General features: G+C 35.9%; 2 protein-coding genes across 2 annotated transcripts; both read left to right on the forward strand.

Annotated features, from left to right (window-relative positions):
• On the forward strand, positions 1,453 to 2,376 carry LOC107648623. The gene has a single exon (XM_016352426.1). The coding sequence runs from the start codon at positions 1,453 to 1,455 to the stop codon at positions 2,374 to 2,376; it is 924 nt and encodes a 307-aa protein (XP_016207912.1).
• LOC107648633 (cationic peroxidase 2-like) lies at positions 12,312 to 13,551 on the forward strand. The gene is made up of 3 exons (XM_021108571.1): positions 12,312 to 12,431; positions 12,710 to 12,872; positions 13,127 to 13,551. Exons 1-3 carry the CDS (start codon positions 12,312 to 12,314, stop codon positions 13,549 to 13,551), a joined length of 708 nt encoding a protein of 235 aa, XP_020964230.1.

Consider the following 14,937-nt stretch of genomic DNA (forward strand, 5'->3'; position numbering starts at 1 on the left):
ATCTAAAATATAGGGGGAAATTTAATTTGGCAAGCATTAATTCTGTTTAATAGTTCCATTTGAACTCCACTTATCATATATATGTATGTTGGACAAACCTCTTTTTCCTGTATCTATGTTCGGTGCTGCCAGGAAATTTACGTGAAAATTATCTCACAATCAACATTATCCATACTAGCTCCACTTATTTTGAATCAGATGTCTGAAATAATTGTCATAAGAATTAGAAAGGATATGCAACAAGGAGGAAAAAGTCTAATAACATTTATTAAAAATTTTATTTTTCTTAATCATGTGTTTTCTGTGACCAATGAATTTCTTGATATTACTGGGATGACTTCCTAGTTTTTACTAATTAAGTTCCATGAGAATTTAGAGAAATCGGTTAGTTAAGTGATAGACAAAATTTGTCATCATTTTTTATTGAGTTGAAGTTCTAAACAAAGAAAAAGAGTTATGCTAAATGAGACGAACACATTTTGGTATTATTATTTTGTCACACCTATCTGTAAGGAAAGTTTTGTAACATGTATAGTAGTGCTGCAAAGAACTAGAAACAGAATTTCACTTATCCAGTACAATCAAAAATAATATTCAGGCAAATGAATATGCATGCAGAAACTTTGTATAGGAGTATCCTTACAGGAATGTTCAGTGAAACAGCGTTTACATGAAAGTGTGAAATAAAATATAGATAAATCAATGCCTTACCTCAATCTCAATTATCAACTCAGTGTCTTAAGAGAAAGAACTGATGAAAATCTGAATAACCACTATATCAGTGAGAATCTCAATTATAAGGAAATCAAACATAAAGCTCATTGAAGAAATTGATTGGTCCAACAATAATAGTCATATTCCTTTATTTATTTATTTTTTCTTTTTGGGTTTGATAGTCATATCCTCTTGTTTCCAAATGTTTGGACGGTCCCCTTCTTTCCGCTATCCATTTTTGTTAGACTGGGCTAATATTAAAGTTAGGCCTATTGGGCTCCATATATTACTCCAAGATCTTTTCTTTTCCATTTCAATCGGACATCGTTTGGTACTTTGGTAGTCATTGATACCATCAGATCGAAAGACAAATTGAATTCAATATTAGGACTCAGATTTGGTCTTCTAGAATTGAAGAATAGCTCTGAGCAGTTGAAGTCACTCACTCGCTTCTCTTTGCTGAGGAATACCATCATGAGAGGAGGTTTCGTCCGTGGAGGACACTCCCAGTCGCATGAACCGAGAGAACCAAGACAACCACTAGGAAGAGATATGCATCAACGACAGGTTAAGAAGGTAAGATAAGAGGGAGAAGGCCAGGTTTTTATGGGAGAGGCATCACTAATTCCCAAGGAAGAAGAATGGAGGGTAGGAGAAGGTGAATGACAAAGTGAAGAAGCTCCTAGGCGCAGATCTTTCAGCGATGCAGTAAAGGGAGTGATAAGACCAGTGTCTGAGATGGAGGAAGACGATTCCTTCCCTTCTTCGGATGGTGAGGCTTTTGAAGACAAAAGCTATAATGAAGAAGAGCAGAACATAGGAGGAAAATACTCTACGAAGAAGGAAAGCCAAAGGCCGGAAATCAATATAGAAAAGGTAAACGGTATTTTTAACATTATTATAAATGAAGCTAGATTGAAAAACCTAAGACACACATGGTGTGATACTTTAAGAGTTAAGCTACTAGGTAGGAAAATATCACTACCAGTGTTGAGCAGGAGATTGGAAGTAATGTGGGAAAAACAGGGTAGTATTGAAGTCATTGATATAGGTAATGACTATTTTATAGTAAGGTTCTATTCCCAGAAAGACCTAGATTTCGCTCTGACGGGAGGACCTTGGAGGATTTTTTATCATTACCTTGCTATCTCTTTTTGGAAGCCAAATTTCAATCCTATGGAGGCTATCATAGATCATATTGCTGCGTGGGTTAGACTTCCTCGACTAGCCATTGAATACTATGAAGAAGAGATGTTGAATAAAATTGGTAATATTCTGGGAAGAAATTTAAAAGTGGACTCAAACACCGCAGACAAATGCAGAGGCAAGTTTGCTAGATTATGTGTGGAGCTGGATTTAACAGAGTCTTTAGTGTCCCAATACTCCATTAATAGAGTGAGATACATAGTAGAGTATGAAGAGATTTATAATATCTGTTTTTCGTGTGGAATGGTGGGACATGAAAAATCAAATTGTCCGAAAATAATAGCACAAAGTAAAGTGCAACAAGGTGAAGACATTGGGGAGAAGGGCGGTGATGAAAACGGAGGGGCTCAGCAGAAGACGAAGGGGCAACAAGAAAATGATAGTAATGAAATTTTCATAAAAGACAAGGGCAAGAAAGTAATAGAAGAGGAAAAAATGGATACGGACCATGGATGATTGTGCAAAGGACAATACGAGGAAAAAATACTGAAAAATCCAATACGGGAGAAGGTAGTGGGAATAATAGAGATGTTGGAGATATTGGCAAAAAGATTACCACTACAGGAGGGGTACGAGGTATGCAGTACTGAATCAGGTTGATGAAAATACAAATGTTGATGTAGAGAAGGAAAATGATCAAGAGAATCTGATTGTGAATAAAAATGACCCACCAAGGACTCACAAACCCTTTTCAAGCAAACAAAGTTTGGCCCCCAAAAAAGACCAAGCTGGACCTAAACATATGCAAGTCCAAATAAGACCTCTAACCCGATTACCATTTTAGCTTCCCTAACTGACATAAAAAAAGCCTAAACCCTGCCCCAAAATGACCAAAGCACTTGTCCAAGCCAAAAAATACAAAGAACACTCCCAACACACATCCCTGAGCTTCCCGTAAAGACCTCCCCCTTGAAACAAAAAGTAAACCCAGATAATCCCCTTGACCACAACAAGAACTCCATACTAAACCTTTCTCATACCCAAATTATGAATAACATCAACCCTCATTTGTCCTAAACCCCCAATTCTCTAGAAGAATTTGTTCCAAAAACTGTTTAGAGAGATGAAGAGATGACTGATCAACTTGACCCTGAACCTAAACCACCAGATATGAACTCAATTGATAATGAGATATTGATGGAGGCTATGGATCAGTTTGAGGAGCAACAGGGAGTTATAGACAACCATTAGAATAGTTACATTAACCTTGATGAAGGAGATTGTATGAAAAAAAAACACAACGAAAGAGAATTGAGAGGAGGGAGAGGAGATGGTGATGGCCATCTAATCTTCTGCGTTCTAAAATGACCAGGTTTTTATTTCTTCTATTTATCTTAGATATGATCATCATGTCCTGGAATTGTAGAGGGGCGACTAGTGAGAGTTTTAGGTGCACCCTTTTAGAATTTGTGAGATTACATAGACCAGATGTGGTTATATTTCTCGAAACAAGATGCAGTGGGATTAAAGCCAGGAATGTCATTAGTAGTTTTGGTTTCATTAGCAGTTTTGGTTTTTCCTTTTGCCATATCGAGGAGGCCATCGGATTTAGTGGAGGTATATGGATTATGTAGAAAGACCCTGATCTACCTATTGATGTGATATTGACAAAAAATCAATTTGTTCATATGCAGGTGAAGAGATGGAATAAGGAAGAGTGGTTTCTTACTACCGTCTATGCTAGTCTTCGGAAGGATAAAAGAAGAGAGTTGTGGACTGATATTCATCATATCAAACAGAATATTATGGGAGGTTGGTTGGTAGTGGGAGATTTTAATGATATATCTGATCCATCGAAAAAAAAGGTGGGGGTAAAGTAGATTCTAGAGCCTGCAAGAGATTTAAAAGGTGGATTGATAGTTGTACTTTAATAGATTTAGGATCGCTGGGACAAAGGTTCACCTGGAGAGGGCTGCAATGGAAAAACCTAGATAGAGTTTTCAAATATCTTGATAGAGCTCTGTGCAATTCAAATTGGAGATTAAGATACCAAGAAACCATAGTTAATATTCTTGCTCGTGCCAATTTGGATCATCACCCAATTCTGATTTACATGAATCCAAAAGGTATGGTGATCAAAGACAAGTCGTTCCGATATGAAGCAATGTAGGAATTACATCCAGACTTCAAGGGTTTCGTGGAAGAGAAATGGAAGGGGTAGACTCCTCTCAATGGTGCGCTGAATCTTCTTATGAAAGATCTGGCAATATGGAACAAGGAGGTGTTCAGACACATCAGAAAATAAAAAAGAAAGATTTTGAGTAGACTTGGAAAAATTTAGAGGGCTCCCTCTTATAGTAAGAATCCGTTCTTAGATGATTTGGAAAGAGAACTAAGGAAGGAGCTGGAAGATATCTTGGATAAGGAAGAAACTATGTGGATGCAAAAATCAATAGACCAATGGCTAGTAGATGGTGATCGTAATACCAAGTACTTCCATACTAGGACAGTCATTAGAAGGAGGAAAAATAAAATTTTAAAGCTAAAGAATCAAGAAGGTGATTGAATAGAGAATTATGAGATGCTTGGCAAGCATGTAGTTGATTTTTTCCGGGCCTTGTACTCTGAAAAAAATTATAGCTCTGCTAGCTTTCATTGTAGTTTTGATTATCCCATATTAGAAGATGAGATAGGGAGGAGCTTGTATGAAATTCTCTCGGAGAGGAAGATTCAAGATGCAATCTTCAACATTGGGTCTCTTAAAGCACCGGGACTGGATGGATTTCCATATCTTTTCTTCAAAGACAGCGTTTTGCAGCTGCTTAGAGATTGTTGGGCTGACCCAAAACTAATAAAAGGGATTAACTCTACTTTTATAACACTTATACCAAAAGTAAAAGTCCCGGAGTATATCACACAATTCAGGTTAATTGCTCTATGCAATGTGAGCTACAAAATATATTTCTAAGATCATAGTTGAGAGATTAAAGCCAGCTCTAACAGACAGAATTGCCCCTTTTCAATCAAGTTTTATTCCCAAGAGAAAGATCCATGATAATATATTGATTGCGAAGGAGCTTATACATGTGAAGAAGAAGGCAAAAGGTAAACACGACTTTATGGCTATTAAATATGACTTTGAAAAGGCGTATGATAGACTTAGATGGAGATTTCTTAGACAGTGTTTGATTGACTTGGGTCTGGGAGAATCCTTTACCAACCTAATCATGGAGTGTGTACAATCGGTCTCGTATAATGTGCCTTGGAGGACCGTCTCTGACAAATGATAGAGGAGAAGGTAGCGACGGAACAATGGAGACCGATGAGAATAAGCAGAGAAGGGCCACATATTTCACACCTCCTGTTTGCTGACGATCTTTTGGTTTTGGGGGAAACTAGCAAGGAATAGGGGAAAACCATCTGGGAATGTATGAGAGAGTTTTGTCGAATGTCTGGTATGAAAATTCGTGTCTAAAAAATAAATATCTTATTCTCTAACAATGTGGGAAGAACAAATCAGAAGGCCATTGTTGAGTTGTGCCATTATCAAGAACAACAAAGCCTGGAAAGGTACTTGGGTGCCTTGCTAACAAACCATAGGAAAGGCAAAGAAAAGTTCAAGAATGTGATTGATAGAATGCAAAGTAAAGTAAAAGGGTGGAAGGTTCAATGTTTATCCTTAGCGGGAAGAATTAATATTGCAAAGACTGTCCTATGTCCACTCCAAAACTTTGACATGTAGCATTCAAGAATACCTAAAGGGGTCTGTCAACAATTGAGAGGATGCAAAGAAGCTTCATTTGGGGAGAAGTACAAGGCCAGAAAAAATGCACCATGTGAGCTAGAATACTTTGTGTCTGCCAAAATAGATGGGGGGTATTGGAATGAGAAAATTAGACATTGTTAATGATGCTTTCATTATGAAGATGATTTGAAATTTATGGACTGAACTGGACTCTCTCTGGACACAAGTGATGTAAAATAAGTATGTAAAAGGAAGGAAAGATGAGGTTGGAAGATCCTACAGAACCAATGACTCTCCTCTTTGAAAAGAGATGACAAAACTATAGGGTAAATTACAAGACAATTGCCACAAGATTATTGGGGATGGCAAAAGCACCTTGTTTTGATATGACAAGTGGGTAAAGGAAGAAAATTCCTTAATTAGAGCTGCCATCAATCCAATCCCAAGGAAAAAAGAGAATGAAACTGTCTCAAAATATGTAAATCAGAATGGTAACTGGAATTTCGAGGAACTTAGTAATTTGCTCCCATTATCAATTATTGATAAGATTAAATCCATCCCTCCTCCCAATGAAGATAACACGGATTCGATATGCTGGAACCATATACCTAATGGTATATTTTCAATTGCCTTGACCTATAAGAACTTGTCCCCAGTCAATAACACTCATAATGACATAAGATGGAGCAGCATATAGAAGTGGAAGGGACAAGAACGAGTGAAGATTTTCATATGGCAGCTTGCTCATGGTTGATTACTTACATCAAGTAGTAAAGCAAAATTCATGGGAATAAATCCCAATTGTCATCACTGTAGGAGCCAGCAAGAAACTATTATTCATGTGATGAGAGACTGTCCTAAAGCAGCAATCATATAGAAGCAGATTATCAGTCCAGCAGTGGCAACCACTTTCTATGGCATGGATCTCCATAACTGGATAGTGCTAACGTGGAGAATAATATTGATAAATCTTCTCTTTTGTCTTGGAAAGGCGAATTCTTTATTACTTGCTGGTATTTGTGGAAATGGAGAAATCAAGAGGTTCACTCCCCACCTTTTGATAGACCTCAAATTACTGTGTTGATAATTAGAAATGCCATAAACCATTCAAAGGAAGCTTTCAATAAATTGAACATGAAAAAAGGAGGACAAGTGATAACAGATACAAGAATTGAATGAAAACCTCCCCCTATTGAATGGGTAAAACTGAATACAGATGGATCAGTAATAGAAAGTGTGAGGACGGCGGGTTGTGGTGGATTGATTTGAACTCATGAAGGTGATTGGATAGGAGGATTCATGGCAAATTTGGGAAATTGTCATGTCTTCCAGACAAAACTATGGGGTGTTTTTCATGGCCTTAGCATGGCATGGGACTTGGGGATGAGAAGAGTAATTATCGAGATTGATTCATTAGAAATTACAAAAAAATAAGTAAAGGAAGGAAAAGCCAAAATTACAACTCCTTGATTAGAGAAATTTAGAAATTGAAGGATAAGCCTTGGGAGATCAAAGTCATGCACACATATAGAAGTAACAACGCCTTTACTGACCACTTGGCCAAAGCTAGTATAAGAAAATAATTTGAAATTTATTTCCTTGATAGTCCACCTTAAGAGATGAAAGATCTCCTTATAAATGATATAAACAGGGGGCACTAACCCCTCCAACTAGTTCTTTTTTTTCTCGCTTAGTTTACTAAAAAAATAATAAAAATAATAATAAATAACAAAAAAAGTAAAAAAAAAAAAAAAGTGTCTTTAAAAGTTATAAAATTGTTAATTTTGTATATTTTTTATAGTATTAATCTCTCTTTTATTAAAATAAAAATCTTTGGTCCAGTGGATCACGCACTTTACCCACGAATTTGGCAAGTTTTCTTTTGTTTAGTAAATTTCAAATTCTAGTTTGTCTTGCTTTTTTGTAAATTCGGCAAATGGGCCCAACGAACCCATCTAGTAGGATTGGCCCATTTTGTCATCTTTACTAATTGAGAGATTAAAACATCAATCAACTATTTTTATAGTTCTTTGTTTAGGTTAGATTTTGTCCAACCCAAGCTATAACCAAAAAATATAAAGTAATTCACGAAATTAACTTTTTTACTAGGGTTATTCATAATTTATATTTATATTTATAATTTGGGACAAACTATTAAAATATTTCTTAAAAGTTATATCGTTGGTAAAAATAATCTTTAAAAATATGAACAACAAATAAAGTCTTGAATGATTTGAAAATTTGACAAAATAATTAATAAATATTATATTCTTTTATAAGTGACAAAAAACGTTTGTATGTTGCAAACAACTTATTTATTTGATCCGAATTTTTATAGTAATATTTAAATAATTAATTAGAAAGTGCACAAAAAATTTCAGAGCAAAATTTGATCATTAGAATTTTTTATTTTTTATAAAAGTTTAGTCATTCATAATAAATTTTTTAAAATTTTTTTTACATAAAATTACCAAATTTTAAGAATGAAAAGATCTTAATTTTTTAATAATGTTTGTATTTCTTATCAATTCCCTTTTCCTCTCCTCCTCTTTATCTCTGTCTTTTTCAGTATATCTCTCTTCTTATTTTATATTATCAAGTGAAAAAACTAATTTGCCCTTTATATTAATCCAAAAAGAAAGAATTTGAAAGGAATAACACAGGCAAAAATTCTATAGAAAAATACACCGATAATAAAGTCGACTCCATCTTGATAGAACGAACTGTTAGCTTACCAACCTTGTCCATAGACTTATTTGGACACAATGATCGCATGTCTACTGGTATTGCCTACCAACTGAGCTCAGCTTAGCAACCACCAGCCTATTGACTATACCCACAGAACGATCTCGATCTAATAACTACCCGCCTACTAACCTTGTCCACCGACCAATCCCGACTTAGCAACTGCCTGACTATAAATTGACAGATTCTAACTAGCGGACCACCTGTCAACCGACCTTGATTGACTAACCAACCAACCACTAATTGACTGCTCACTAACTGACCCTAACCAACCGACAACCTATCGAGCTATCCTAACATGACGACCTAGCCCGAATGGATGAACTTTCTTATGAATGACACGTGTTATGCCGATGACTGATTGCATGATAGCTAACCGAACTCGATCAGACAATTGGCCGTTGACCTACCCCAATTGCCTGACTACTATGCTTGACTGATTGACTGTGGACCTACCTTAAATGACCGAAAAACTATCCCATTACCGATGTTGACTATCTATTCAACAAGCTAACCTGCTCGACTGGCTAACCTCGATTGATCAACCATCCAACTGCCTGCTAGCCTACTTTGACTGGCAAATTGACTACCAATAAACATGTCGATTTTCCGGTAACATACTTTGACCAACCAACCTACCCTGACCGACTGACCACTAATCTTCCCTAACCGACCAACAATCAATCATCCTAACAACTAATTGTTGTACTACCTTGATTACTGTCTACTGGTCTATCACGATCAACCTCTGAGGGACTTCTCATTGAATGCCCCCTATCAACTAATTGCCAACTGATCTCGACCAAGACATCCAACAAACAGATGATTTACCCACCATGATCCAACACCGATGGAATAACCATGATGAACGATTGAACGACACTAGTCGAAAGACCCCACCAAACCCTACCTAACTATTAGACTTCTCCGAACTATGAAACTTGACTGCCATTGTCCATCCTTAAATGCCTGTCAATTAGTCTTATGTGACCCCCTTGTCCTTATGAACTTTTGACTCTAATCTCCTTGACCATTGATGCAACAAATTTTTTAAAAAAGCAACTGCCTTAGTTTTGTTGGTTTTTTAGTCTTAACGCCATGGAGGTAGGATTCTGTGGACATAAAATTGATGTTATTGACAACACTAAACCAATAATAACTTCTTTTATTTTATGATAAAAGATTAAATATTGGCATACAATTTATTTATGAAAGTTTATAATCCCATTAAACAAGTTTGATCTGGCTGCATGGAGCAAGGCATATTTCAGTCACGGCCCTAAGGTGGACAACATAATGAACAACATGTGCGAAGTATGGAATGCAAAAATTGTCGAGTACAGGTCTAAACCGATTTTAAGTATGTGTGAAGAGTTTAGATGCTATATTATGAAAAAGATGGCAGGGCATAAACACAGATTAGGCAAGTGCACTGGGAAGCTGGCTCCAGTTCAACAGTTAAGGTTGGATGAGTATGTTATACCAGAGAGCAATAAATGGACTGCAGAATGGGCTAGGAATGATGCTAGAGTGTTGTTTGAAGTACAAAGACACCAAACTAAGGTTGCTGTCAACTTGCAGAGACAAACTTGTGCCTGTAATGTTTGGAAATTAACAGGTAACCCCTAAACTTTGTCCTTTAGTTTATTGTGTGTGGAGTGTGATACAATATGACATGTTGTTCACTTGATAACTGGCAGGGCTACCTTGCAAACATGATGTTGCTGCCATAGCAAGACTGAGGAGACAAAATCTAATGCCAAAGGACTTTGCACATAAGTGGCTCACAATGGATACCATCAGAGGCACTTATGGGGATTCAATCAAGCCAATTAATTCTGAGGAGTTCTAGGAGGAAACTAATAGGCTCCAACCTAAGGCACCAAACATTAAGAGACTCCCTGGGAGACCTACTAAGAAGAGGAGTGTTAATGCGGTGGCAGAGGCTCAGATGAAAGAACAAGGACACAAAGTGAAGAAGACTTTCCAGGTGACATGCAGCAAATGTGGACAGAAGGACCACTATCATAGGACATGTAAAGGTGTACTAACAAACCCTAACTAGCAACTAAAGAGAAAGAAGCCGAAGCAACAACCAAGTGGAGAGAAATCAAACCCTACAAATCTAACCCCAGAACAGGTAATGTTGTAATTTTGGCAACTCAATCTTTATGTGCCTAAATTTTGTGCCTAACTGTATTTAAATTGGTCCTGTAATTTTTTTTTGTGTTGCGCAGAATTTGGACGGAGCTGAACCAAATGTAAGCAACAATGTGGCTGTGACACCCTAGACCTAGTGGTATCCCTTTTTGCTATTTTGTATTTGGTTTTTTTGTTGGGTAGAAAACTGATATGGACTAAAATAACACTGAAACACACTTCTTTTTTAATTGTACTTATCAGGCTAAGGCAAAAAGCCAGAAGAAAAAACTTTCCAAGGTTAGGACCACACCCACACTACTCAAAGAACTAAGAGTGGAGATCCCATTATCACAGTCTACACTACTACAACCAGAGGTCTTTTTTATTTGTAAAACAACCATTATACTATAACTAAATTTTAGTCCACTATTTCAATTATGAATACGTTTTTTAGTTTTTTCATTAGGGAATTGATGCCAATGCTGGACCTCCAGTGCCAAACAACCCAAATCCTCCCAACCATGGAGCACAATCCGAAGCCAAGCAAACAATCCCTGGAAGTAGCAACACAACACCACCAATTTAGGAACAACAACACACTACTGTTGAGACTGGTTTAGGAACTGGACCAACTTTCAAATTTGTTCCCACACCAGGCCTGAAAAAACCTTCTGGATCCAAGAGGAGATATTGCTTAAGGCCACCAAAGATGAAATGACTAACTCCTACCCATGGTTGCTGAAACATAGGATTTGGTATTTTTTTTTTTTGGTTGTTATGGATCTTCGATGTATCAAAGGCTGAGACCTGTTGTTTAATGACTTGGAATATGCAACAGACTTCTAATTATCTTAATTTTAGGTGTGACCATTTAGCTCAACAAAATATTTTTTTGTTTCCAGCTGATACATCAGCAGACTAAACTATACCTATGTGCATAGCATTATGAATGAAATTCCTATGCTTTTGGATATATATCACACTATCCAGGATTTCATAGATCTATAACTCTTACACAAAATTAGGTTATCATTAATGCAACAAAATCACAATCCATCCATATAGAACATGGTAACTACATATCCAATATCCAACTTTCCATACATTAACCTTAACCATACATCACATATTGCAACAAAATACAATCTATGTCCTAGACTACAACATATTTTACTGCTGCTACTACAATTAACATGGCTAGCATGACATAGACTATGAAAGCAATATTCCATTTTTTTATTTTCCTTCAATTACCAAATCAACTTTGTGCTCCAATTGCTCAAATCTGTTCTCTAGCATCATCATTCTTTCATCTACATCAATGTCTTCCTCATGTGCAAAATGACAAGAAATCAGCTCATCTAGCCACATGAAGTAGTTGTAGTGAGGCCGTTCTGTCTGCAATTGTAGTTATTATGAAGATAATTTATTCAAGCACAAAAGCAAGTTGAATCCGATAATCAAGCAAGGAGGAACACTTACGCGATAGTGGCAACCACCGAGAAAGATCATGTCTGGGTTCTTTGCAGTTGCAGATCTTTGCATGATTGCATAACTTCCACACTTGCATTTAGGGTGTTGAAACTTCACCTTCTTCCCTCCACTAGCATTACTCGAACCCATCCTACCCTTCATCCAGCGACGACGGGTCTGAGAGGTTGAGGATTGGTCTACGTCACTCATAGTTGCTACTTGAGTTAGGGTTTGAAAAAAAGGGGAAAAGGGGAGAAGGTCTCCAAAACGCGTGTCTCTCACTTCCTTCAAATGATGACGTTTTGATGACTGGGCAGAGGCTATATCATCCTAACATATTCAGCTGATGTGTCCATGCCAAGTCACCTGCTCACCGTTACAAGTCAGCATTTTCCGTAGAGTTTCAAGCGAGGGAGCCACAGAAGAGTCGATGTGTCTAACAGAAGAAATAGACGGGGGCCGATTCGTCATTTTTTAAACGTTAGAGGGAGGTTTGTCTATTTTCAAAAAGGATAGGGGTTGGAAAGGGTATTTACTCTAAAATTTTAAAGCAAAGGTGAAAACTTATGTACAGTTAATTTTAAGTGAAGTTGATAGTTGAAAGTTATTAGATGATAATTTAGTCAAACCTGTCAAATCATCTAATAATTCTTAGCTATCAACTTTACATAAAGACATCTGCACGTGAATTTTTACCTATTTAAAACGAATAAGTAACAATATTGACAATATTTTTGTTTGTAGAGCGGTGGATTGAGTTGGCAAGTGCCTACCGGATGTAAAGATGGTCGTGTGTCACAAGCGTCGGATGTTAACAACTTGCCTGCACCTACGGACTCTGGTGATGTTCAAAAACAGAAGTTTACAGCAAAGGGCCTCAACACACAAGACCTCATTACCCTTGTTGGTAATCATACTAAGATTATATTATATTTGTTAGAGATATAATTATATATATATAATTTTTTTATTAGTTTAAATTTTTGAACCTTTGAAAGAAATCATTTTGTGAGATATATAGTATTTGTTACAGAATAATTTTTATTGATTTAAAAAAAATAATATTAAACAAATAAAAAATTTCTATGCAAATTTAACGCAAATTTAAAAAACATGTTTGTACAAAAAGTTTGATATGGGTAACTGAAAAAGTTTGATGAGTATGTGGACATGAGGACATACGAGGTACCGCAACATGCCAATTCTTCAGCAACAGATTGTACAACTTCATCGCAAATGGCCTTGATCCTTCCATTGACCCTTCATTTGTTCCGCAACTACAAGCATTCTGCCCTCAAAACAGTGGCGGTAGCAACCGTGTTCCCTTAGATACTGGAAGCCAACTGAAATTTGATACTTCTTACTATGCTAATTTGAGGAATGGACGCGAAATTCTTGAGTCGGATGAGGCACTATGGAATGATGCTTCCACAAATATGTTTGTGCAGAAATACTTAGGCCTAAGAGGGATGCTTGGCTTGTCTTTCAGCCTTGAGTTTGGAAATTCTATGGTTAAGATGGGCAACATTGGAATCAAGACTGGTGCTGATGGTGAGTTCGTAAGATTTGCATTGTTTTGCTTTTAACTAACTACTTCAATCAAATAAATGTGTAGCTTAATAGTATATGACTATGGAGGCCACTCAGATAAATATGCCTAAAACGTCTTTTTTTTAAAGATGTCTTTATGTTGTGTTTTAATTGGTTTTGGTATAATTTATTCGGTGTTTCTCATCACATATTATTAAATTCCTCAAAAGATTTTCTTTCCAAAAACAATAAAAAACATTTAGATCGGTTCAGCCAGTGATTTATCAATTGAACCAATAAACCAGTGAACCAGTAGCTTGATCGGTTCGATCACTGGTTCAGTTCTAACAATTATATTTCAGTCTAATTTCAAAAATTTCGATTTACTCAATTTAATAGTTATGACTCACAATTGGTTCCTAATCAAGTAACAACAAATTATGTCTCCCAATTGGTTCCTAATCAGTTCTAACAATTATGTCTCCCAACTTAATAGTTATGACTCACATTGGTTCCTATTCTTATTTTTGTCATTGTCTCACAAAATCGTTAACGACATGCTGAAATGGACTAACGACTGCTACATTATACATTCTAACGACTATTTGATGTGACAATTGAAATTTTTTTACCTTATTTTTTATTTTCAACTAAACACTTAAAACCCTAATATGAGTCACGGATACCTAAGTTAAAAAACCTCCTATGACTATATGTGTTTTCATTTGCAAATCATCAAAGTGTATGTATAATATCTTTTTATTTTTTTTAAAGAAAAAAAAAAGAAAGTTTTCGCTGGTCATTGATGATCAAATATTTCTCGCGTGAAATGTTACAGCCAAATGTAATTGATGAATTGAGTGAATAATGAATGCTTTTTATTTGCTTATTTTCAGGTACTCTTATGTATCTTTTTCCCTGTAGATTTGTTTAGAGTATTATTATTACACATTATTATTATATATGCTATGTTTTGATTTGCACATGTAAATGATTAGAAAAATTATATGACGAGATGAATCTACATATACTGAACCAAATGATATGAATATTTACTATTAAATATTAAGTATTAAGTTAATAATTAACGCCTAACATTTTCATTTCAAAATATTTATTCTTTTTGGTTTTTTATTCGTCGATAGCTCTGATGGTTCATAGATATATATCATAGATTGTTCTGGAGATAAACGTAAATGGTTCAATTATATATATATAATGGGAAGTGATAACAATAACGGATAATAAATAATGACGACAACGACCCACCATTATTCCCCAAATTCATAAAACTTCTAAAATTTGAATTTGAATTTCACTTCATTCTTATCGTATATATGAAGTGGACATGGCTAGAGCAAGGTTAATATACATGTATGGTAGTATAACGATAAATAATGTCTGAGAGATAATAAAAAATTAGTACAAATAATACAAATAAT

Source organism: Arachis ipaensis, chromosome B01, assembly GCF_000816755.2.
Source record: "Arachis ipaensis cultivar K30076 chromosome B01, Araip1.1, whole genome shotgun sequence".
NCBI classification, from domain to species: Eukaryota; Viridiplantae; Streptophyta; class Magnoliopsida; order Fabales; family Fabaceae; genus Arachis; species Arachis ipaensis.

Excerpts from the sequence above, each read along its gene's own strand:
- LOC107648623 (XM_016352426.1), top strand. The coding sequence starts at position 1,453 with ATGGAGGAAGACGATTCCTTCCCTTCTTCGGATGGTGAGGCTTTTGAA.
- LOC107648633 (XM_021108571.1), top strand. The coding sequence starts at position 12,312 with ATGTGTCCATGCCAAGTCACCTGCTCACCGTTACAAGTCAGCATTTTC. Across the intron at positions 12,432-12,709 it reads AAATAGACGGGGGCCGATTC|AGCGGTGGATTGAGTTGGCA; the intron begins GTCATTTTTTAA and ends TTTTGTTTGTAG. Across the intron at positions 12,873-13,126 it reads AGACCTCATTACCCTTGTTG|TATGTGGACATGAGGACATA; the intron begins GTAATCATACTA and ends AAGTTTGATGAG.